The 26,293-nt window shown below is 38.5% G+C and overlaps 1 protein-coding gene across 2 annotated transcripts in view; it reads left to right on the forward strand.

Annotated features, from left to right (window-relative positions):
• Nucleotides 1-4,461: 4,461 nt before the first annotated feature.
• LOC149240535 (tryptophan synthase alpha chain-like) overlaps nt 4,462-26,293 on the forward strand; it is a 266,490-nt gene continuing 244,658 nt past the window's right edge. The window contains exons 1-4 of one of the 2 annotated variants that reach the window (XM_089373752.1): nt 4,462-4,730; nt 4,831-5,139; nt 6,138-6,284; nt 6,375-6,440. In XM_089373752.1, coding sequence (XP_089229878.1) covers nt 4,849-5,139; nt 6,138-6,284; nt 6,375-6,440 — 504 coding nt within the window. In that variant the 5' untranslated portion in view covers nt 4,462-4,730; nt 4,831-4,848. Of the gene's footprint in view, nt 5,140-6,137; nt 6,285-6,374; nt 6,441-26,293 lie in introns of both variants that reach the window. The other variant, XM_089373751.1, reaches the window with a different exon arrangement.

Below are 26,293 nucleotides of genomic sequence, written 5' to 3' on the forward strand. Positions count from 1 at the left end.
GTGTCCCTTCCACGACCGACTTGTCTAGGCAAGGCCGACTTGGTCTTGTGAGGGACAAAATTTACATTTTTGACTCAAATAAAAATCCTTTTCCACTTTCTTTTCAAAATCCAAATGAAACTTTACTTTAATACAATAATCTAACATATGGAAAATATTCTTTTGACTAGAAAAACCTTAAAAACATGAAAAACATACTTGACCTAATTAATAAATTAACTTAAATATGAAACCCATTTTTGAAAAATAATATAATTTTTTTTATTATATAAAATACATAATAATACAAATTATGAAAACTGAACCTAATTACATTTTTCAACACTAACAACCATAAATATACAAATTATTATTCTCTTTTATGAAAAAAAAAATTGAAAATATAACTTCTTTTATATATTAAATACACTTTTTTTTTTTTTATTATACAAAATATTTAATTCATAAACAAAGTCAAAATGATTTCACTTTTCAAATCTGTGAGATGTAATTCATTTTACATAATATTCTAACACAAAATTATATATATATACACACTCAAAACAAACACACCCAAAATATTTATATCTTCATACATAAGTATACTCTCATAAATTGGAATGCAAAATATTTTCGCAACTTATAAGTGATGTACTCACTAATCTCAAAGTATCCGCTCCAATTCTAAGTGTCATAAATTTAAAGAGTATGCTAGATATGTAAATGGCCACTTTACATGAATAAGTTAATAGGTGGCCTAAGTCAATCCTTTTCGTTCCTTTTTTTAACTAGAATTAAGTTGATATTATCAACTCTTCATTTTCATTGTATTGTACTATTTAAAAATATTAAAATTAAAAAATATAAGAAATAATAAATAAATATTTTATTTTTAATATTTAAGTAATTAAATTAATTTAAATATTTTAATTTTTTTTGGTTAAGAGTTAGTTTTTTTGGATGTAACCAAATAAGTTAACAACTTAAGACCCAGAGACATCTGATAGGAGTGAAAATCTATGCCTTTATGAATTACTGACGAGCAATTCCAAATGGCATGGTTTTTTTTTAATGACAATATTGAGTCAACCTACATTCTCCCACTCTTAATTTGACAATATAATAATGATAAGTTCTCTCACATATTACAATGCAATGTATTAACTACAAAACTATAGAAGAAGAATAAATTATTTTAACGTCTACGAGGCTAAAGGTAGCATATGAGACAGATTGCTTCGCCATCTAATTCTTGTATTCAACCCTTTTCCTGTGAAGTCTCACAATAAACACTCACAACTTCTCAACAAACCTCTCGCTGAATAAATTATCCTAAGAGCTAGTTGTCAAAATATTTGCATAACTTTCTATGTTGTATTAAAAGGCCTCACATTCTAAAATGAAATGCTTTTTTGTTTCCACTTTTCTGGAAGAGCAAAAAATACATACTCTTTCTTCCCACACTTCTTTTGGTCTTTTCCAATGCCTTGTTTCACAACGAAGTTGATGATAATTAGTCCTTAACTAAGCAATAATAATTTTGGGTCTCCAAGAAATATTGGCTCCTATGTACACTTTTTGTTGATGATTATAAGTGGGTTTAAACTCTTCAATATAGTATTTTTTCTTTCTCCCTAGCTCTTTATCCCAAGTACACTTGTGGAACTTATCCATAACAAAAGTTTTTATCTCTTTACTATTTGTGGGACACATATTCAAGCAAATACCCCATTTACTAAACCATTTGTTATTTTGGTGCACCCAAGTCTTCTTTCTTTTGTACAATATGTCATTAAAGGCAACCTTAGGCCATCTTCCCTCTTCCATTTGCTCAACTTTTTTCAAGTACCTTATGACTCGCATCATAGCAATTGCTTCAATAGAAGCAGTGCTTGTTTCACTTAACAAGATATCATAAGGAACCGCACTTTTAATTTTGAATTTGTTTGTAATCAAGTACTTCTAAATTTTCTCAATTTGTTCCCATTACGTGTCAGATGTACTGTTGGCCCACAGTTCACAACCATAAAGAATCCCCATAATCACTAAAAGCCCAAAAGGAGTTTGAGTGGTTTTCTAGTCCCATAACTCTGCTTCTCTACACCTATTTTGAAAAGCATAAAATTCTTTCCACCCCCCCAAAGTTATTTTCTTTCTACAGCTGTCCCAACTTAGATTTCTGTTGAAGTCAATTCTGAGGTATTTGTAATTTGCAACTTCTTTGAGAGTGTTTCCTTCAAAGTAGAACTTATGTTGGTTATGATTTCTTTTGTTAGAGAAAACCACTACTTTCGTTTTGCTAATATTAACTTGCATCCCCACCCCTTTACAAAAACGCTCAAGGGAAAGTAAGTGCTCTCGCAAACCAACAACAGATTTAGCAATCAGAATAAGGTTATCTGCATACAAAAGAAGCCTTATAACAAACTCGCCCAAATGGATACCATCACCCCCTTGTGAATTTAGCCACTCTTCAAGCTTATTGATATATAAACCGAAAAGGGTAAGAGATAATGGGAAACCTTTCTTGACCCCAATATCACTTCTAAAACTTTCAGAAATGCCTACTAAAGTTCTAATTTTGACTTTCACCTCTTCATACAACCTATGCACAATTGCTCTCAAATGCCTAGGAACCCCAAGTTCCTCCATTCTATGCCAAATCTTGTCTATAGGAATTGTGTCAAAGGCTTTTCTGAAATCAAAAAAGCAACAAAAGGCTTCTTCCTTTTTCTCCCAAACTTTTTCAATGATGTGCCTTAAAGTTATACCATGATCAACTGTGGAATGTTTAGGTCTAAAACCTGCATGCCCTTTAGCACATTTATCACTTTCTTCCACCCACTTGCTAATTTTCTTTTCTAGCATGCTTCCAAATAAATTTGCAAACAAGGGATTTATCATTATGGTCTTATAATTAGAGGGAGCATTGACGTCACCACTCTTGAAAATAGGTATTGCTAGACTAGTTGTCCAATCCGTGGGGAACCCCTGTTGTATGATGATGTTGAAATTTTTTGTAATGTGAGGTGAAAGAATTTTTGAGCCCCATTTTAACTCTGCTTGGAGTTCAACTAGGTCTTTTGCTTTTCCGACACCTAACTTCTTGATGCCCATCTCTACCTCTTGCATCGTGAAGAGTTCAATATCAATGTTGACCAAGGAGGAGGGTCAAACTTGGGATCCTGCTCATAAAGCTGCCTTGCATAGTCAAACCATTTAGAAGCAATAATACTATTTTCAGTTTTCATCTTTCTCGGCTGGAGTTCCTTCCAAAATAATTTGGGGTTATTTTTCCCAAGGAAGATTAGTTCTTCCCTCCTTGAAACCATGAAATCAACTTTTTTCTTTGTCAATATATGTTTGTAAACTTTGAGCTTTATGTTATCCTTGTTTGACTCTTTCCACATTCTCCTTGCCTTTTGCATTCCTCATCAAACCAGGCATTAACTTGAAAGCATTTTGTTTCAGACTTCTTAATTTTTACTCTTTGCACTCTGCAAGTGCGCTTTGAATTAAATGTGTTAATTCATGACTATGAAGACCATGGATCAGAATATTCTTCTTCTCGAAGAGCCTCTCTAACACTATTTTGAAGGTACTACAATTTTTTGGAGTCAAAAGAATTATGCCCTTTGGGAGATTTTGTTGAACACACTGAGTTTTTGACGCTACCTACTTCTTTCCAATTCAAGATAAACTTAAATAAATTGGCTTGTGATCCGATTTTAAATCCCAAAGTTGTTCTCCAATCAAAACTTCCTCCATTTTCTCACACAAACCATGCGAGCAAATTACATAATCTACTACACTTGCTCCATTGTAAGTAGTGCAAGTGAAATTACCAGACTTTGCCCATCTAGTCAAACCATTACAAATGACTAAATCGAAAGCCCCAAATAGAGTAAGCAATTGTTCACCAAAGAGATTGCAACCCTTGTCCTTTGAGATTCTTTTCCAATGATAATTACTCTCTTCTGTAAGTCAGATAGGGTCACAATCTTCATTACAACAAAGAATGCTAGCTTGCTCACTTGCAATCCTAATATTGAAATCACCCACTATAAGGATTTCACCTAGTTAAGAATATGTTACAATATCTCCTTTTAAAGCTGCAAAGAGCCTTTATGATCAAACCCTCTACTTTTGTAAGCTTTTGAAACTTGCGGTGCAATATAACACACTGCAATTCTAATATATGATTTTGATTTTCTAATATTTTAAACCAAATAAATTATCTATTAAAATCTTCTTTCCCTAATATAAATCTCCTCATACATAACTTAAAATTAAATAATTATATATTAAATAATTAAAAAATATATAATGGAAAAATTAAATACCTTATTTCAATTTTATATAATTAATATGTCCATTTCACACTTTCCCCTCTCTTTATTTATTTATTTTTGTTTTAACTTTTTTATTTCAAAATAAAAAAGGAATGTGACACATTTATGACTTTTTCATTTACCATTTGGTACTCCAACTCCGAGGACTATTTAAACCAGACCTGAGAGCGTAAACTAACAGAAGATGTCAAAACTATATTGTTGATAGTTCAGAACAATTTGGATTTTTAATGGATGCGATTCAAAATCCGACTTAAGTCACATTAGACACATTAGACACCATGTCTGTTTAAAATTTGACCAGCGAAATCTTCGATGCTGATTTCTATTGAAGTCCTGTTATAACATATCCTGCTTTGTCGCTGGAGCAGATGTGAAATCTTGTTTTTTCAAAACGTGGTAAACTTTCTATTTTGGGGCTCAAAGTACACCATATACATCGATTTGATTTTACTGATCAAAAGAAACACAGCAGAGCCTTTGTGCTTTCTTTTTTCAGAGTTCTGTGCATGCAAGGATGGCGAACCAGAGCATTTTGTTTTCATCGCCAACTCCTCTGTGTATCGGACAAAAATGGTCTTTACCGACAACCAGATTGGCGTGTTTGGTCAGCTCTATGAATGCATTCCCCAAAAAACTGGTTGCTAAAAATAGCCATTATCTGCAACTGGGAATGGATATGGACGTGTTTCACACCAAAGTTATCAAGACCAGAGCAGTTAGAGCGATTGCAGCTGGAGAAATCGCGAGTGTTGTGGAATCCCCCAGCATTTCTGAAACGTTCGCCAATCTTAAGAAGCGTGGAAAGGTAATATTTCTGTCTGTTAAGCAGGCGGGGTTGGCTTATTAGGGGAAACGGCTATGTGGGTTTCATTTAGTAGGTATTTTCGGTCCCGTCATGTTATGCTTTATGGTGGTTTACAGAGGCTATGCTTGCGTTAATCTCATTTTATTTAAACATCGCATTTTGAACTTTTGTTTTTGACAGATAAATTTTGGGAAGTTACGAACCTCATAACGCTGCCATTAACGTCTTACACACCCACTTTAACAGGGGGACGGAGAGATTTGTCACAACATCCCATTAACGCCCTACACATTCAATTTAACATGGACCGAAAGATTGGCCACACTACCTCATTAATTTCTTACAAACCCACTTTGACATGGGGCAGAGAGATTTGAACCTTGCACTAAGATTACGATGCCTTTATTGATAAAAACAAATGAGATTATTTCAACATTATCTTTACCTGTAAATTATGAAGTTATCCCAATATTACAGAATGTTAATTTATGAAGTATCCCAATATTACAGAATGTTAATTTATGAAGCTATCCCAATATTACAGATTGAAGTTATTTTGGATGTCAACAATGAAATGCTAAAAACCCCAATACCCCGTTAACAACTTATTTATTAATGTCTTACAGATTTAAGTTATTTTGAATGTCAACAATGAAATGCTAAAAACCCCACTACCCCATTAACACCTTATTTATTAAAGTATTGGCAATGCATTTATCCATACATCATGGGGTAATCCCAACATTACAATTTGAAGTTGTCTAAAAATAAAAAAATAAAAAATGTTTTGAAACCTAACATCCCATTAATTCCTTGTAAACCCACTTTAACATGGGGCACAGAGATTTGAAACCTTGCACTTTTCTTAAGCATTAGCAATGCCTTCACCAGTACACAGTTGACAGTTGAAGTTGACCATCACAGTTGTTGTCTCGAATGTCAAAAATAAAAATCACATGGTCTATACATTCAGAGTTTTATGGCAATGATGTATGCAGGTAGCTCTCGTGCCTTACATAACTGCAGGGGATCCTGATCTATTAACTACAGCCAAAGCACTCGAAGTGCTGGATTCATGCGGGGCTGATATAATAGAGCTGGGAGTGCCATACTCTGATCCTCTAGCTGATGGGCCAGTCATACAGGTTCAAGTTTTTCTTCCTTTTTGATTGCCCTGTTAAAGTCTTTTATAGTTCTTTTCAGGTCTGGATTATGGTCTTCCTTTCAAAATGCAGGCAGCTGCGACAAGAGCTCTACAAAAGGGTACAAACTTTGATGCAGTTATTTCTATGCTTAGAGAGGTATAATTCTGCATATTTTTATTGAATACTTGAATGCTATTTTGTTCAAGTGTTTTTTCTTTTTCTTTTTTAATTTAAAGCAGTTAATTTTAGTTGCAATACAAGACATATTACAAAAATGGTCGGTTCATTCCCTCGTTCCCTCCTTAATGTTTTTTGTTTTGGCTTTTTGGCCTGTAATAGTTTGAACTTGGATTTCGTGGCCTATCTGCATTTGTCCAGAAGGATTCTATCTGTCTTGCATCTATTTGCATCATATGATATGTTATATTATTTGAGTTCTACTACCTAGACTTCCACGAGTGATAAAAAAATTGCAAAACAGAGGGGTGTGCTCGCAACTCGGTTATGATCATGAACCTTGGCCATTTTTGTTTTCTCCTGTTGTGGGGAGCTCAAGGCTTTCTATTTTGTAGATGCATGCTCTGAGAAAACATCGTGGGAAAACCCTGGGCACTTCCCTGCATTTTGCAAATGGTGCCCAGTGTAAACCTGCTGATGTTGATTACGGTGCTGGACCTGGTAAGGACATTGAGTGAGGCATACAACAGAGACAGCCAGCCTGGGAGATCTATGTAGTACGAAACTTCTAGGAGCCCGACGTTTCGGGCTGTACCCGTACCCGAAACTCCGAAACTCAACCATCATGTAATCATATATGAGAGTTAATATAGACTTGGTTTTCCTTCTAAATTGTTATCTATGGGTCTTATTTTCCTTTTTTCTTGCAAGATATTGTGTTAATCACTTATTTATAAATTTCTTTATATATATATATATATATGATGTTTCGGCGACATTTCCATTTTTGGGAGATGGCATTTCTAAATGTACCTGTTTCGGAAACTCCAAAACATTTTGGCACTTCCTGCAACTTAGTGGAAGATTGACCTAGAGCCCTCCTCCACGAAGCTCCAAAGCACTTAACCACTCGACCTAGCACACTGGGCTGTATACTTGACTAATTTTGCTACTTTAGGTAGCTATATTTACATTTGATGCACTCTTAATCTCATTGACCTACTTTTGTGGTCATTTGTTGGACATTAATAAAGTAATTTTATCTTATTTTATATATCTTGCCTGGTGACTGATGCAGAGACTCTTTGAAATAAAATATTTATGGCCTTCTACCAATGGGGACATGATTCATTGGTGAGATATGAATCTTAAGCCATCCACCAAGGTTCCATTCTCAACGTGGCCTGTCTCAAGAAATGGACGAGGGCAATTTTAGTGTAATAGTTATTCCCTAGAACCAAAGATATTCCATGTTGTGCAGTGCAGGCCTCATCATTGGGTCATGTTTCTTGAAGCAATTCCATAAACAAAACATGTGCCCTTCCATATTTTTACATATATATGGGGTACTGTTAAATTTTCTAAAACCATGGTAAGCAGACTTTGCACTCAAAGAATTTCTAACATACTAGATATCTGAATTTTAAAAGCCACTCAAAACTTCTGGTCTAATAATGCTAAAATCTGCAAAGACATACTGTAGAAAATATATAACAAAAACTCGCAGGTCTGCCATAAATCACATCACTGTTGTTAAATAGGAAAACATCATTACAGTGTACTTGCCAAATCACTGTTAAAAGCAAAACAGAAACTCAGATGATGGACTGGCAAAATCTGTTACTGCTTTCTCATGAGTTTTTAACTGAAATCTGCTACAGGAGAAATGCAGCTATCTAATTCATTGCCTGCTGCTGAACTGAATGAATAAATCCACACCCCTCCTTTCTCCTTTAGTGTAGGAAGAAGAGTAGGTACAACGAATTTGGACAGATGTACAACAATGCCTCAACTGGAGATGATCTAAGGCATGCTATCATGTACCCTGCTAGATATCTGCACCCTTATCTACATGCATGTGCTTAACTGAACTTAGAAGACTTAAGTTACATGTGGAACACTGCTTAATAAACTGAAACTAACATGTGCAACTACATGCGTCGTCTCTCCTTCACTTAGAAATGACCTTATCCTATCTTATCTAAGGATAACCTATCCTATCCTATCAAAAGCTGGTGCATGCATGCACCCTTATTGCCAGAAGCCTACAAATAAAAATGTGTCCCACTTCTAGTCTATTCTACTGCTGTACCTTCATCTACAAACATCATGCTACATGGACATTAACGTTGCACAACTCTGCTGAGTGTGTCATGCTATTGTAGAAGATTATCCAAGGTACACTCTCTTACACTCCCTCTTACTGAGGAAATTGTTCTCCACTAATCCAAGTGTTTTTGTGAACATATCAAACTTCCTCTTGGCCAGGGGCTGATTCAAGATATTTGCAACTTGTTGATCTGTTTGAATATACTCTAGAGAAATTACTCCCTTCTAGGCCTTGTCCCTGAGAAAATGGTATTTGATGTCAATGTACGAGCGGTCATGAAATACTAGACTCTAAGAGAGTCTGATACAACTCTAATTCTCACAGTGGACCACAGTAGGCTCCAACATCTCAACTGTCAGATTTGCAATCAGCTTCTGAAACCATATGTCTGAACAACTAGTAGTGCTGGCTGCCATGTACTCAGTTCTGCTGAACTCAATGCCACTAAACCCTGCTTCTTGGTGAACCAGGAAATCACTCTTGAGCAATGTTCCACCGAGTTTCCGGGACAGGGAACTGCGGGAGCGGGGATACACACAAGGGGGACGTATATAAGCAACCCAAAATTTAGGGAAATTTCAGGGAAATGGGGAGACGTCAGAGTCATAAAAAGTTATATTATTATTAAAAATTTAATATATAAAAATAAAAAATAAAATCCCAACAATGTGTAAATAATTAAGTAAATAGTAAATGTTCATAATTACGAAATGTACATCTAAATATGTTCATCATTTTGTATTAGACTTTTATGAATCATAATTATCATTTGACATTTTTGCAATCAGACAAGCTAGACTACAATCACTGACGGTGCATTGCAATCCCTCAAAGGCAACTCAATATTTGCCTTACAAGAAGTTAAAAGGAGGTGCTTTCTTGTCTAGCTCACGAAGTCACATGACACAAAGACACGAGACATGGAGGACACATAATTACGAGTGTCCAACACGAAGCATGATGAACCTGGAAATAGGACATGGAGGACACATTACACACACAAATTTGTTATATATTTAAAAAAATATAACAAATTAGTAACTTACACATACAAAAATGAAATATAGACAAATTCAATATTTTTTAGAATTTAGAAACTAAAACACTTACAATTGTACATGATCATGATACAAATTCAATCATACAACTTTTGCTCTTGAGCCTATTGTCTTGCTAAAACAATGTTTTTTTCAACATTTGTAGTTATTGTTGCAGTGCCATTTCTAGCAGATGGAGCACTAGTAGACCCTGAAAAAATGGAGGAGGGGGGCAACATCAATGGTGGCATTCCTCCCTTTCCTTTTAACTTTTTTCTAGCTGTCCTTGATGATTAAGCCATGGTTTTTGTGAAATGAGGAAGACAATGGGCTATTCTAGGAAAAAAACTTGAAGATTGGTGGACAAACCCACTTGCACAACACTTGGAATCCCTTCTAACACTACACAATAACCTTCAGTTGCACTCGAAAAACATCTCACACCTCCAACATGTAGGGAAAAATGAGCTCAAATGAAAGGAAAAAATGTGTTTTTATGGGTTGCATGCCTCTTTTACTAGGGGCACAGTGAGGGCATCTGTCTAACACATGTTTGGTAAGTGTCTTGTTAACATGACACATGCCAAACATTATCAGGACACCTTCCAAACATGTGTTAAACATGTGTCCTCACATATTGGTGTTCGACATATAGGATACAAGACACGGGTCTTGTTTGGAGGTGTCCTGTTACTTAGCTAGCTCAAGAACGTTACTTGAAGGCATCCCCAATGAAATGGAGCTAACTCCTCTCATACGGTAAGTGGTATCGTTGCCAAGCACAATCATGCCTCCCTTTTGCTCCCAAATCCCGTTGAATAGAGACTTATCATATGTTATGTGTTTGGAAGCTCAACTGTCCACATACCAACCAACAATAGACATGGTGTTAAAAGATAAACAAGAGACCAATGCTATATCCATTCTAGAAAATGTGCAATATGAAGAAGAAACAACTGTTCTAAGGTTCAAGGTGATTTTCTCAAGCAACTTACAATTTCTCACCTAGTCACCTCAATTAGGTCAAGTACCTATCCTAAGTAAACTCTAGCTGAAATACAAACTCTCTTTTATTCAAGAGTGATTCAACCATAACAAGCTTTGAAATTTCATGGAATTCAAGATTCAATGTGTTATCACATTTTTTGTTTTTGTTTTTTTATTTTATTTTAAGAAGACGCTGACAATTTCAGTGTCAGCGAAACAATTTGTGATAAACAGGAGAAATGCTGATAATGAGACTATCAAGGCTTATTAAGTTCAGAAAGTTATTAATAGGAATACGTTGACACTGTTATCAGATATTGGCTGATAACAGGAATATCAACGACGAAAGTAAAATTTGAATTTCGATTTTCAAAATCGCACTAACACATTCCACGTTAGCGACACGATAATCATTGTTTGGTCACACCACAAATTATCTGGAGGTGAAAGGGACATATGGAAAGTGAAGTTTTCCACCGCTGAAGAGCTATGGTGTGATTTTGTAATTATCGAAATATCATTTCACCTGTCAATCAGTTATTCCGCTTAAAAATCTCATTGTTTTGACCGCATATTATTTTCACCATTGTCATTTGCAAAGTTGTGTTAGTTTAGCGCTGGAGAGCTGTTTGTTTCAAATTAATCGACGGAGATACAACGTTCGATCCCAGCGTCTCATCTGCATAATCGCCAAACCATAGGGATAATGGGGAAGAGCGAGAAGCTTATCAGAAACGAACCCATAGGTCCCAACCTTTTAGAGATTTATCCAAATATTCAACAACAATTCCAGTGGGCTGGGTAGCAGGAATTTTTCCATCAATTACTAGGACGCTGTGGCTCAAGCATTCGCCTAAGGGTTTGACAGACAACATGTGGAGGTAGGAGGACTTTCGTTCCTGGTCACAGAGGAACTAATCGCTGAAGTTACAGGCCTACCTATGGATTGGGAAAAGGTTTTTAGAATTCACATTCTAGTTGGGATTGATGTCCCATTTTTCTTGAAAGTCGAGTTCAAGGACAAAAACTGGAAGGTAGGGGGCAAAGATCCTGGATGGAGGACAAATGGCATGGTCTGCTATGCATTACTCAGTCATACTTCATGTGTGAAGGGCGTTTTAACCGGGTAAATCTATACCATTTTCATTTCTTAGCTCATCTAGTGGGACAAGTAAGAACGAATGCCTGTTTTTATTTATTGGAGAGTCTCAAGCACATGGCTGCTTGTTTCCGGGCCAGAGCAGACCCCTCCCCTCATTTTGTTTATCACAAAGCCTTGATTAAGTTGTTAATTGAGAATCAGTTAGCCAAAGCTGGCAGAACTTGGAGCCATTTACTGTTTTGGGGAGGGTTTCAATCCCAGCCCCCTAAGGCCAAACGAGGGAGATAGAAGGGTACTAAACAGAGCAAGAAAACTCAGGTAGAAACAACCTCTCAGGGCACCTCCATTGAAACCCAAAGCCGAAAAGAGAAGGACATTCCCTCATCCTTTGGTCCTACAATTCCTAAGGTCTATGCCAGAAGAAGTGATAGACTTAAGAAGATACAACCCACTACTGAACACTCTCCCGCTGAAAATCTGTCTTTTTCTATGAATTCCCCTCATGTTGAGAAGCCACCCACTGAGAGTTGCCCTGCAGAAACTCATCCACTAGTGCAGACCAAGGGAAAAGAAGTTGAAACTGAACCCCACGAGGAAGAAGAACCCCCCTGGTTTCAAATGTTCAAAGGGGGTAAAAGATCTCATACTAGGACTTTAAACAAGTTAACGCTAAAGATAAAATTAAAACAAAATCCCGACCTCGCCAAGGAAGTGATAGATGTGGACAATGTCCCATTAAAGGACCTGATAATAAACAAAGGGAAAACTGCAGGTTCTAAAAGGTCAAAGGCCAAGGAAACTAAAAAGAAAATCCCTATGGAAACCAGACAGAGCAAGAGGCAGAGAATGGACAAGGTGGATGTTCTTTTGGAGGTGGCCAATACCCTCTGCTAGGAAGCTGATAATCACTTTTTTTTGGGTTTTTGACTATTCACTGCTAAAGTGAATTTTGTTGATCTATCATTGATCATGCACTTATCAGTGTTTAGATACAGAACAACACAAAGGAGAGTTGACATTTCCATTGTTAGCGAATTTTGCACAGAAAGCATTGACATTTTCATTGTCAACGCATTTTGAAGGAAACAATATGGAAAGGATGCTGACAGTCGGCCCTTCAGTAAAACTATCGATTCAGGTGGATAAAGGGTTGACAGTGGTAGTATCAACGTATTGCAGCAGGGATGAACGAGAAGACAACAACAAAACTGAAAACTGGTTTGGAGCATGACAAGGTTGATCTACAACGAGGGAAACACAATCATGATACATTTTCTTAGCCCCATTTTCAACATGATTTTGAGCAAGTTATTTTGATTTTTGATATGTTTAAAAATATATTTTCAGATGCATGTACCTAAGACATTTATACTTCTATTTTTGGATTATTGTAATTATATTGAGCTACAAACATGTTTCAGTTATTGTAATGCTTATATAAGCAAAGACTACATAAGAAGAAAGGGTTGGTGTTTATTCGAGTTTTAGCATCCTTGTGTATTTTGAGCAGACCATTAAGAAAACAGTGTTTATGAGCATTTACAAAAATTCTTGTGTTGTATTTCCCTGTCTGTTTTTTTGCTTTGTTTTATATTTCCTCATGTTTGAAAAGCAGAGTATGAGATTGGGATTCATATTTGATGCTCCTTTTTCTTTATTTCTGATGCAGGAGCATTTGACCACACTTAATCAAAATTCAAATTCAAAGCTGTGAAAGGGGAAACGTGGACAATCATTGTAAACCGGGGCAAATTCTGTTTAAACAGAGTGAAATTGATGGAATTGATAAGGCTTGATTTAATGTAATTATCTGCCATGTGTGCGTATAGAGGGATTTAGGGGATTTGATTGAGCGATTGTGGGAGAAACTCATGGATCTTAAACGATCCCTCCCTTTGTAATTTCCTATATAAAGAGAGTTTGTGTTGTGTGATAGATATAGGAGAGTACGCAATGTAGCCGCAGGGCAATTTGTGATTCAGGGCGTGAGGCCTTAGCCTGTAATCGAGTTCTGTATATATTTGAAATATACGTGTTATTATACATTTGCGTGTTATCTGAGTTTTGTGTGTCTGTGTCTTTATATATACGTTCTTTCCTGTAAAGTTGATAAATTGCGTGTGTGAGTGTAAGGGACGAAGTTCCTATGAACTTTGCCTTAGATAAAGTATGGCAGAGATAAAGTGTGTTGTAATACGAGTTTCATCGATAAGCAAATGGGAGAGCTGTTGGATTGAGAACAGATCAACGAATGAGAGGTGTTCAATCGAAACTGGAGTCGATTGAACAGTATAGCGGAAACCGTCGGATCGGCCAGATCGATGAATAATAATGACGGAAGAGGAATGGCGGAGATTAAACGCTAATCCTTTACTAAGCCAAGTTTCTTTAAGTTCCGTATTGAGCACGTGGTTGGTATTCAGCCAGTGGTAAGTGGTTTCTCGTGTGCCCTAAAGGTGGGAAGCTGTATTTCTAAATTCTACGCAATTAACCTTAACGGTTGACATGTAGCACGCGAAAACAACTTTTCTCGCGTGCTTTTGGAGTATTAATCGTCGTGCTAATTGGAACGAGAGATGATGCGACAGCTATTGGATCGAGCGGGGTCACATCGACGATGGAGATTGTCTGGGCTAGTTGGTGAGTGGATGATGTGATAATCGTTCGATGGAAGAAGATCTACGGTGATCGCGCGGGAACTTGCAAGCACATTACCTTGGCTAGCGGACCCGATAAACTCATTTAAAAAGAGTTTATACTTTAGGATGATCGAACCGTCTGTTTAATGGTAATCAGACGCATATCACTTTCGAAAGTGCGCGAAGGCTAACATTTGATTCGGATGCGATAAGGTTTTATACAACGAGATTAAAACCTCATTGAGTTCCGGCCATCAAGACCGTTCATTGTTGGTTGATTGGTCGGGTTTTGTTGTGAAGTCCACCAATTATAATGCTTCTGATGTATACGTGGGCCCATAACCCACAAGTCCACACAGATTTATGTAAAGATGCAACTTTGCTGTATCAAAGCAGCTGAGCTGTCATCGTTTTTGGTATCAGAGTAGAAGAAGATTTTGCGTTCAGAAGGAAGTACAATTATGTTGAAGATGGTAAGTGTGTGGTATTTATATTTTTGTGCAGGTAACAGCAGAGGAAGGTGAGAATATTTGCAGCGGCCTAGAGCATGAAGTGCTCATATGGTTCCAGAGAAGAGAACTAGAGAAATGCCAAAAGACTAAGCTCAGAAGAGAGAAGCTTGGTGAGGTATCGTGTAGCAAGAATGAGACTTGTTACTGCAGAGGTTTTGTTGCAGCTCACGAATGTTGTTACGAAAGATCATAAAGGCAATTCCACAGAGGATGTGGGTAGAATTGCTAAGGGATGAAAGAAGCATATGACCATGAGGTCATAAATTTTTGTACCTCGGGAGTCTGATGCAGGAGCATCTAACCACGCTTAATCAAAATTTAAATTCAAAGCTGTGAAAGGGAAACGTGGATAATCATTGTAAACCGGGGCAAATTCTATTTAAACAGAGCTAAATTGATGGGATTGATAATGCTTGATTTAATGTAATTACCTGCCATGTGTGCATATAGAGGGATTTAGGAGATTTGATTGAGCGATTGTGGGAGAAACTCATGGATCTTAAACGATCCCTACCTTTGTAATTTCCTATATAAAGAAAGTCTGTGTTGTGTGATAGATATAGGAGAGTACGCAATGTAGCCGCAGGGCAATTTGTGATTTAGGCCATGAGGCCTTAGCCTGTAATCGAGTTCTGTATATATTTGAAATATACGTGTTATCTGAGTTTTGTGTGTCTGTGTCTTTATATATACGTTCTTTCCTGTTAAGTTGATAAATTGCGTGTGTGAATGTAAGGGACGAAGTTCCTATGAACTTTGCCTTAGATAAAGTATGGCAGAGATAAAGTGTGTTGTAATACGAGTTTCATCGATAAGCAAATGGGAGAGCCGTTGGATTGGGAACAGATCAACGATGAGAGGTGTTCAATCGAAACTGGAGTCGATTGAACAGTACAACGGAATTCGTCGGATCAACTAGATCGACGAATAATAATGACAGAAGAGGAATGGCGGAGATTAAATGCTAACCCTTTACTAAGCCGAGTTTCTTTGAGTTTCGTATTGAGCACGTGGTTGGTATTTGGCCAGTGGTAAGTGGTTTCTCGCATGCCCTAAAGGTGGGAAGCTGTATTTCTAAATTTTACGCGATTAACCTTAGCAGTTGACACGTAGATATTGTTTGGGCGGGGTCACATCGAAGGTGGATATTGTTTGGGCTAGTAGGCGAGCGGATGATGCGATAACCGTCCGATGGAAGAAGGTCTATGGTGATCGCGTGGGAACTTGCAAGCATGTTACCTCGGCTAGCGGACCCGATAAACTCATCTAAAAAGAGTTTATACTTCAGGATGATCGGACCATCCATTCAATGGTAATCGGATGTATATCGCTTCCGAAAGTGCACGAAGGCTAACATTTGATTCGGACGCGATAAGGTTTTATACAACGAGATTAAAACCTCGTTGAGGTCCGGCCATCAAGATCGTTCATTGTTGGTTGATCGGTCGGGTTTCGTTGTGAATTCCGCCAATTATAATGCTTTTGATGTATACGTGGGCCCATAACCCACAGGTCCACGCGGATTTATGTAAAGATGCAACTTTGCTGTATTAAAGCAGTTGAGCTGTCATCAATTTCTCAGGCATTAATAATTGTTGTTCATTTAACCCTCACATTAAATTCCTTCATATTCCTCTAAATCATTGAAGTGTCAAAGGACCTACCTTGCTTTTGTGTTTTGCTTATCGAAACTGTGTTTGTATAAAACCTGATTGGGTTAGACTCCATGCCCAATGGTGGAACTTTCACACAGCCCAACCAAATTTCAGTCATTTTTCAATAAATATGGCCATAGGACTCAATTGCAAACCTTCTACTACAGTGACCTTGAGTAGTTGAGTTTTTAGGGAGAGATCCCTCTCCAGGTTGAAGGGCCAGCTTTCAACCTCAAAGAGGTTCGAGGTTACCTTAGAGGTTTTCCCGCAGTCGGGTTTCCTCTAAGAGACAACAAAATGCAAAACAAAAATTTCAGCTTTGACATAGATATGATGATAATTATATTAAGGTCCAACAATCCAACAAACGACTACAAAGGCCGGTCAATGAGATTGTTGAGTACAATGATGTCAATGCAAAGTAGGAGAACCAAAATGTCTCACATATAATGAACAAGAGGGAAAATAAGACATGAGGTTTATATATTAAACCTGGAGAAACCCTCAACTCCATATGCAGGTAACCACATTGGGAGGGAGATGTACAAAGGAAAGAGATCTATGGACAAGGTCATGGACTATTAAGTCTCTCTCTTCGACTAGTGGCTTGAGGAAGAGTTGGGAGAAGATACGGACCCGCTACTATGTTGCTACCTAGAACAAGTAATATGCAGTTGATGTCTAGGTGATCTCATTTGCCTATTGGTAAGGGATTTGGTATGGCGGTCTCTAGGGAAGGGGAATGGTCCCTCGAGCCTACACCTATATGTACTTAGGAGCAATGCTACCACCAATTTGTCTCTTGGTGCCTCTAGCTAATGGGAGCAATGCAAAAGAGGAACTAATTTGCTGAACACAATCAGGTCTAGGAGGAGGTTGGAGATTGTGGGTACAAAGCTCGAGGTCCTCCTGCATGTAGAGGGTAAAACACATCTGGTAGTAGGAATTTACAGGGTAAGTTCCTCAGAAAGAACACCAAAAGGACACCGCTCACAACCAGATCACAGATCAATACACCAGTATTTTTGACGTGGTTAAAACCCTCAAAGAGGGAAACAGTCCACGGCCTGAGCCAACGCGGCCACTTCAGGCAATTTATTAATCAAAGAATGAAAATTTACATAAGCTTCTCTCATGCACGGATTACCCTACAAATGACCCTCCACGCGCTTTAAATAGAATTCATGGACCAATCGGGTGTCAAGCCACGGATCAAGTGTCGGTAATACCGAGGAGAGAATGAACCGTCGGATCACTACATATCGTGACCGTCGGATTGTAAGTTACAAAATGTACAACGGTAAAAAAACACACTTTACCTAACTCTATACCTAACTCTACACTAGACCAAGTTGAACTTAACTATATCCTATGTGTCGGAATATCCTAACATCCCCCCTTAAGAACAACTTGGGATAGGATTGAAGGATTTACAAATATGACACAATAGGAGAAGGAAGGAGGCACTAGAGCCTATCCCCCCTTAGTGACAACTTCCTGAACTCCAACCATAAATCGAAGTTTAGTGAACTTCGCCTCTGTGAGAGCCTTTGTGAAGATGTCTGCAACTTGATCATCTGTTGAACAATATTGCACTTCAAGAACATGGTCGTGAATGAGCTTTCTGATGAAGTGCATGTGCAGTTCAATGTGTTTGCTGCACTGATGTTGGACTGGATCTTTGCATCGCTGAATGGCACTTTGATTATCACACCAAAGTGTAGTCGGATGCTGCTGCTCAAAGCCAAACTCTGACAGGATCTGACGAAGCCACAAGGCTTCCTTACTAGCTTCTACGGCACCACGATACTCTGCTTCTGCTGATGAAAGAGAAATGGCACCCTGTTTCTTGCAAGCCCATGTAATAGGTCCTGAACCAAGAGTGAACACATAATCGGCAGTAGACTTCCGATCATCAGGGTCACCAGCCCAATCGGAATCAGTGAAACCAACCAATAGAGGAGATGCTTTGGCACTGTAATGAATGCCAAACTGAATCAGTGGAACATAACGAAGTATTCTTTTAGCTGCTTTCCAATGACTTTCACGGGGGTTTTGCATGAACCGAGCAACAAGGCCAACAACAAAGGAAAGGTCAGGACGAGTATGGGTTAGATACAAAAGTTTTCCTACAAGTTGACGGTATAAGGTAGCATCAACTTCAGGAGAAGTACAAGTGACTGAGAGTTTGACTCCAGACTGAAAGGGAGAAGGGGCTGGCTTACAGTCTTCCATGTGAAAATGACGTAGAATATCACAAGCATACTTGGACTGGGAAAGGGAAATACCCTCCTTGGATTGCAAGACTTGAAGATCGAGAAAATAGTGTAAGTGTCCTAAGTCTGTCATTTCAAATTTCCTTTTGAGGCTAGACTTCACATGGTTTATAAGGTTGGGATCACTACCAGTAAGGATAAGATCATCAACATAAAGAACAAGGATGATAAGAGAGTTGCCCACTTTCTTGGTGTAGACAGTATTGTCAGAATGACACCTAGAAAAGCCAGATTCTAAAAGAAAGCTATCCATTTTGGCATACCAAGCCCGAGGAGCTTGCTTGAGACCATAAAGGGATTTCTTAAGTCGACAAACAAGGTTGTAGTCTGTTTGTATGAAGCCAATGGGTTGTTCCATATAGATTTCTTCATGCAAGTCCCCATGCAAGAAGGCAGATTTAACATCCATCTGATGGACTTCCCATTTGAAAGAGGTAGCAAGGGAAAGAACAAGGCGGATAGAGTTCATTTTGGCAACAGGGGAGAAGGTTTCAGTGTAGTCAATGCCTTCAACCTGTGAAAAGCCCTTAGCAACAAGACGAGCTTTATGTTTATCAACTTTCCCATCTGGTCCATACTTGGTTCTGTAAACCCATTTGCATCTAACAAGTTTTCGTCCCTTTGGTAAAGGAACAAGATCCCATGTATCATTTGCCAATAATGAATGATATTCTTCATTCATAGTTGCTTCCCAATCTGGATGGCCTGAAGCTTCTGCAAAGGTGTCAGGATCATAATTTACTGGAGCTTGAGCCAGTAAAGAAGAGGCTCTCTCGAACTGAGAACGTGTGCGTCGCTGATCTGTAGGATCACCGGCAAGATCACCTGCTGCATCTCGAGTAGCACGAACCCATTTTGGAAGCTCAGGAGCTGAAGGAGGATCCTGAGATGGTGGGGGAGGATTGTCATCCTCACTTTCATCATCTGAAGAAGAAATGTTTTCAAAGGTAGAAGAGATAGGGAGAGGTGGCACATCCGCCGGACTAGGCTCGCAGGCCGATATATTTTCATCAAATTTTACATCTCTTCTAATGATAACATTTTTGGACTTAAATGGAATAATTCTATAGCCTTTGACATCTTCAGAATATCCAACAAAAGTACATTTTTCACTCTTAGGTTCTAAAGCTTTATGCTTTTCATCTGGAATATGGGCCCACGCTTCACTTCCAAAAACACGAAAGTGACTTACACATGGTTTGATTGAGCTCCATGCTTCTTCTGGAGTGATATTCTTTAAAGCCTTAGTAGGAGTGCGATTTATTATGTAATTTGCACAGTTAATTGCTTCTGCCCAAAAACTAAGACCAAGTCCTTTAGATTGTAGCATACAATTAGCCATTTCCTTTAAGGTGCGATTCTTCCTTTCAGCTACACCATTTTGTTGTGGAGTATATGGAACAGTATGTTGCATTTGAATTCCATTCTCAGTGCAATAGTTGATGAATGTGTTTTTAACATATTCTCCGCCATTATCAGATCTTAACTTAAGAATTTGATGTCCAGATTGTTTTTCAACAAAGGCCTTGAAGGCCAAAAAGGTGTTAAATACTTCACTCTTGAGTTTTAAGAAGTATACCCAAGTGCGTCTGGAGAAATCATCAATGAAAGTTAAGAAATACTTGCAACCAGAGAATGACACAACTGGAAGTGGACCACATAAATCACTATGCACGAGCTGTAACGGGGCTGAGGCGTGCCAAGAGGCACGTTTTTCAAAACTGTCCCGATGATGTTTTCCGAGTACACATCCGGAACAAACACCATCTCTGCAAGATACCATAGGAAGACCTGTCACCATATTTTCTTTACATAGATGCTGAAGGGAGCGATAGTTTAAGTGACCAAATCGCTCATGCCAAAGTTTGCTCACTTCATCGTTATGAGCAACAAATACTGAGGAAAGATTTGATGACCCAAAATTGTGAAACTTATACAACCTTGTAGAGTCATCAGCAATGCCAGTAGCCAAAATCTGTTTAGGATCTTTTAAGTCCTTGATTACAACATCATGAGGTGAAAATTCAACGATTTTACCTTCACCTGAATGAGTTATCTGATAGACAGATAGAAGGTTGCAGGATAAGATTGGAACACATAATACATCATTAAACTGACCATTGTCTAGATGAACAGTTCCAGTCCCTACAACATTAAGAGATCTATCATCACCAACATAGATATTTTTGGTGTTACAATCATTTAAAGAAGAAAACATGGCTTTGCTTTTGGCCATGTGATAAGAAGCTCCAGAATCAATGAGCCACTCATGAGAATGAGAAGAAGAAGATACATTTAATGCATAACCAGACCGAGATGATTGACAACCACATGCAGAAAGTGCCATTCCTGAAGATGAAGTTGAAGTTGAAGATTGCCCCAAATGGATGTTATGCTTCTTCATTGCTGCTTCCAAGGCTTCCATCTTCTTAAAGCATTTTGATTCTAAGTGCCCATCTCGATTACAAAAATTGCAATGTCTGTCAGTGTTCTTCCATTTGTTTTTATTGGTCTTATCATTTTGCTGAAATGATCTTTCATTTTGAGGCTGAGTTTGCTTAGGACCCTTGTTTGGTTTAGGACCATTCCTTTTAGGATATGACTTTTTAGGATTCTTTGAATTTGGTTGCTGCTGGGCGGCTAACGCTTTCTTGGAAGAGTTTCCAAGATTAAGAAGACCAAGGTGTAAGAGTTTTTCTTGTTCTCTTATTAAAGAATCACAAAAAGAGTCAAAGGAAGGGGGCTTGTAGTCTTTTCCTTGAGAAATGAAGGCTTCTCTTGTAGAATGGAAGGTGGAAACAAATACAGAGTAGGCTGGTCCCAACTTAGTAAGGATGGAATAAATAAGGTTACTATCTTCTTTCTTAACCTTAACACCTTCCAAAAGATATCTAAGGGTCTTGAACTTGGACAAGAAATCTTCAATGCAAGAAAAATTATTAGGGTCCAATGTAAGCAACTCATTTTCAAGTTGATGGGCTCTAATTTCATTTTTAATCCCAAAAACTATATTGATTTGTTCCATTGCTTCATGAGGAGTTTCAAGTTCTGCAATATGGAATCTAAGATCTGGAGAAATAGACATCCCTATCAAACCACGTGCTTGATCTTGTCTATTTTCCCATTTAGCAGCCTTGTCTTCATCTTTCGGTTTCTTTTCTTGGCCTGTGGCTATTCGGTAGAAACCTTTACTTCTAAGTAAATCCTCCATGTAGGACAACCATTGGAAGTAGTTGGTGCTGTCAAGGGTGACTTGGTATTGACTTTCCATTTCAACAGAAACTGAAGCTGAAGATGCTGAAAGTAAGTGTTCCAATGGATAGATCTCGAAAAATTAGGCTGGTTTAAAAAAACGGCTCTGAAAAAGGCTTCCGGATGAAGAAGTTATGGTTTTTTGAAAAAAAGTTGTTGAAGTTGCCGACGAAGTGCGGGAATGTGCGGAAATGAAAAAGTCCGCCCCCACAAAATGGAGACTTGAACCCAAGACCTCTACTCTCTTAAAATAGCTTTGAACCAATTGATCTATACAAAAAATTTGAGAGAGAGAGAGAGAGAAGGGGGGGGGGCCTTGGGTTGCATGCTTGCTTTGAGAAAACTCTTTTTCCCTACAAAACAAAAAAACACAAAACCCAACACGGACATGCAAAGAAAACGAACCTTATGGCTCGAAGTTAGCTTTACCCAAAAAAACTAAATATTTTCAAAAATTGAACCTTGCGGCTCAAAGTTAGCTTTAGTCGAAAAACTAAATATTTTTCTCAATGTTTCTGATTTTCCGAGATCACACTAAGGTGCAGGGAAAAGAGCATACGCATGAGAAAAATCCTTCCTTTCTGTTTCTGATTTGCCCAGATCGCACAGAGTCGCAGGGCAAAGAGCATACGCAGAAATGAAAGGTATAGATCCGGTTAAAAAAAAGCTAAATAAACCGAAACCGAAATAAGAAGAGAGAAAATAACAGTAAACTGCAAATAAACACTGTATACCTCCAGATCTTAAAAATGACGCAGCTAGGGCTACAGGAAACCTTTTCGCGTGAAATGAAAGGGGTTCCTCACTGGAACAGATGCTCCGAACACAACAGAGCAGTCCTCTCGGCCCGAAAGCAGTCAGAAACAGCAGATCTAGGAAACGGCAGTCGGATGCAGTTCTACCGGCTTCAGATTTGGATCACCAACGGACGCGGCCCTCAAATAGCTTTGATACCATGTAGGAATTTACAGGGTAAGTTCCTCAGAAAGAACACCAAAAGGACACCGCTCACAACCAGATCACAGATCAATACACCAGTATTTTTGACGTGGTTAAAACCCTCAAAGAGGGAAACAGTCCACAGCCTGAGCCAACGCGGCCACTTCAGGCAATTTATTAATCAAAGAATGAAAATTTACATAAGCTTCTCTCATGCACGGATTACCCTACAAATGACCCTCCATGCGCTTTAAATAGAATTCATGGACCAATCGGGTGTCAAGCCACGGATCAAGTGTCGGTAATATCGAGGAGAGAATGAACCGTCGGATCACTACATATCGTGACCGTCGGATTGTAAGTTACAAAATGTACAACGGTAAAGAAACACACTTTACCTAACTCTATACCTAACTCTACACTAGACCAAGTTGAACTTAACTATATCCTATGTGTCGGAATATCCTAACACTGGTTTGGGTATCAGAAGAAATTGGATATAGTATGGATCCCTTTGAACAAGCAATAAAATTGCACGTGGATCTCACAATAAATAGGGCAATAGAAGATGAAATGCTCCTAGATCTCAACCTTTTGGAGATGGTATAACTGACAGATCCTGTCAGATTGATCAATTTGGTGGCCAGTCTCCATATGTAGTCTACGAGAGCCAACTTTGAACTTTCACAAGGGGATCTGAAGGGCGTGCACCTAATGGTAAAGTGTGTAATGGCATTGAATAGTAAGTCCATCACTCGTCACCATGAAATGCTCAACACAGAAGGTCATCTTTGGATGTAACCTGCCTTGAGGGTTTATCCAAGTGATCTATATATATCTTTTATAGATATCTTCTCAAATGATTGTATTCATCTCGTGTTTGGTTGGTAAAGGGTCACTGGGTGCACATAGGGAATATCAAAACAAAGAAGCTGGTCCACCATAATACCAATTGAAGCAAGGAGATCTGAGACTCCAATTTACCAATATTGAGATTGAGCTAAAGGATTAGCTGCTTGAATAGACTCTGATGAACAATAGGACATGTATGGATATCGCTCACGACCCTTTGTTGTATTTGCGACACTTTGAAGATTGTGTGGAAGTGAGATGAGGACAAACATTGTCTCAAGTTGGAAGGGTCAAGCACCAAACTTTGCGAGGATGATGGGCTGAGGAATTGTTTGCTTGCAACTAATGATGCAGCGAAGGAGGACAAGCTATACTTTCTCTACTGAAGGCCGATGAGACTCTAATAAACTGCGTCCCAAAACCTCAAAGCCATATAAAACTGTGGGTTGCACAAGAGTGTACATGAGCAATGTCTTGGACAATGTCTTGAAAATGGTTCTGGAAACATTGCTTCTCTAAGAGGGCTAGGGAACCATAACCCTTGTTGACTTGGGGCTAGAGTGCATGGTGCAGACTGAGTTGAGGTCCTGTGAATAGAACTCTTGAGTAAGTATATGAGCAAGTGATCTCAATCTCCTCCCCCCTAAACAAGAAATGGTGATTAAAGAGGGTCTTCTTTGACTTGTTGAAGACCATAACCTTGTTTTTACCCAAGTTGACCATCAATTGTTGAAGGTCACAAAGGAGGGACAAGTCATCGAACTATTTCTATAACTTGTCGAGGGATGAGGTTTAAAGGACCACATCATCAATGAAAAGCATGATAGAAATGAAAAATATGGAGGCAACACCCATCTTCCTCTTGAATGTGGTCATGCAACAAGGATTCTAGCTCATCGTTGTAAATCCCTAACAATGTGGGCCTTGGGGGATGGGAGCATCCCTGTTTGACCCCAATGGCGCTCTTGATGAAATTTGAAAACCCTTATATTATGCACAAATGACCAAGAATTGACTTATAGAGGTGCATGTTGACAACCAATAATGTACTAGAGATACCAATATCTCTCTCTGGAATAAAGCCTCACAAGGGACAATCAAAAGCTTCTTGAAAATCCACAAAGTAGTAGTAGGCTTTTGAAGAGTGATGTTGTGCCTCCTCAATAATGGCATGGAGTGTATGATCTAGGTGGTTGTTGGTGGCCACTTGCCTGTTCCACTTGGACCCCATCACTGTCTCTTTTAGTTTTTCAGTTTCCTTAATTGTAGCACAATTTACTATTTTTGGCAGTTTTTGGTAGTCCACGGATAGATCTTTCTAACACGGTATTATGCATGTCAAACAAAAATCGTATGCCAAAGTTATGACCTCGGGAAGTTGATATACGAATTTACACAAATGGGGCCCATAGTTTTGGCGCTTCATCTCTTAGGGTTAGGTTTTTGGATGTTTAGGGTTTTCCATTGTTTCTCAATAATAAATAGGCCTTCGAGCCTCATTGTAACACAGTTCAAAGGCATGTAGCCGCCACATCTCTTCTCCGTGATAAACTACTATCACTCGAGCTAGTTTATTTCCATTCTATTTGTAAGTTTATTTCAGTATTTTATATGAAATGAATTGTTATTTCTGCTGCATCTCTGTATTTATGGTTATATTTGTAACTTGTTGCATTTTTGTTTAAGTTCGGATCAAAGGTATAAGAGCGGTCTGATCTTTTTTGGTTTTCTTTGCATGCCCCCAATGAGGTCGGGATATAAGGAGTTAGGGCTCGAATTGGTCGAACCTTTGCAATACCAACCTCACAAACCCTTACGCCCTCCCATGGCGGAAGAAAAGAAAGACGAGGGGGCAGGAGATCCTTTCAAAATCTTGCTCAAAGAAGCCCTCGAGCGACAGAGGAACATGATGATGGACAACTTTGCCCAGATTTTTCAACGGTTACCCAAAGGCGACGCATCTCCTTCCAGCGGCCACTCTGGAAGCACCACACCCTTCAAGGTACAAGTTAACTTTGACATCCCCATATTTGAAGGTAAGATAGATGTGGATGCCATAAATAAATGGTTAAATCTACTAGAAGGATATTTTTCTGTTCATGATTTTTCCAGTCGGGAAAAGATTACTTTTGCACTTCTCAAAGCTGCCCCCCACGTCAAGGACTGGTGGGAAACCTACTGTGAGAAGAAGGATGAAAGTACACCCTCACTATTTTTAGCCGCACCCACTTGGAATTCATTCTGGGACGCCATCAAGGAGCAGTACTACCCTGTCGGGAGCTATGAGGATAAATACATAAAGTGGACCACGCTGCGACAGGGAAGGGACCAAGACGTGCTGGAGTTTACCAATGTTTTTCATACCCTTCACACGAAGTTGGGTATCAAGGATTCTGAGAAGCATTTGGTACTCAAGTACCACAACTATCTACACAAATACATCCAAGACGAGATGGAGTTCCTAGACATCT

This window comes from Pinus tabuliformis, chromosome 8 (assembly GCF_031772625.1).
Source record: "Pinus tabuliformis cultivar Carrire ecotype Pingquan chromosome 8, CPIR1, whole genome shotgun sequence".
Taxonomy (NCBI): domain Eukaryota; kingdom Viridiplantae; phylum Streptophyta; class Pinopsida; order Pinales; family Pinaceae; genus Pinus; species Pinus tabuliformis.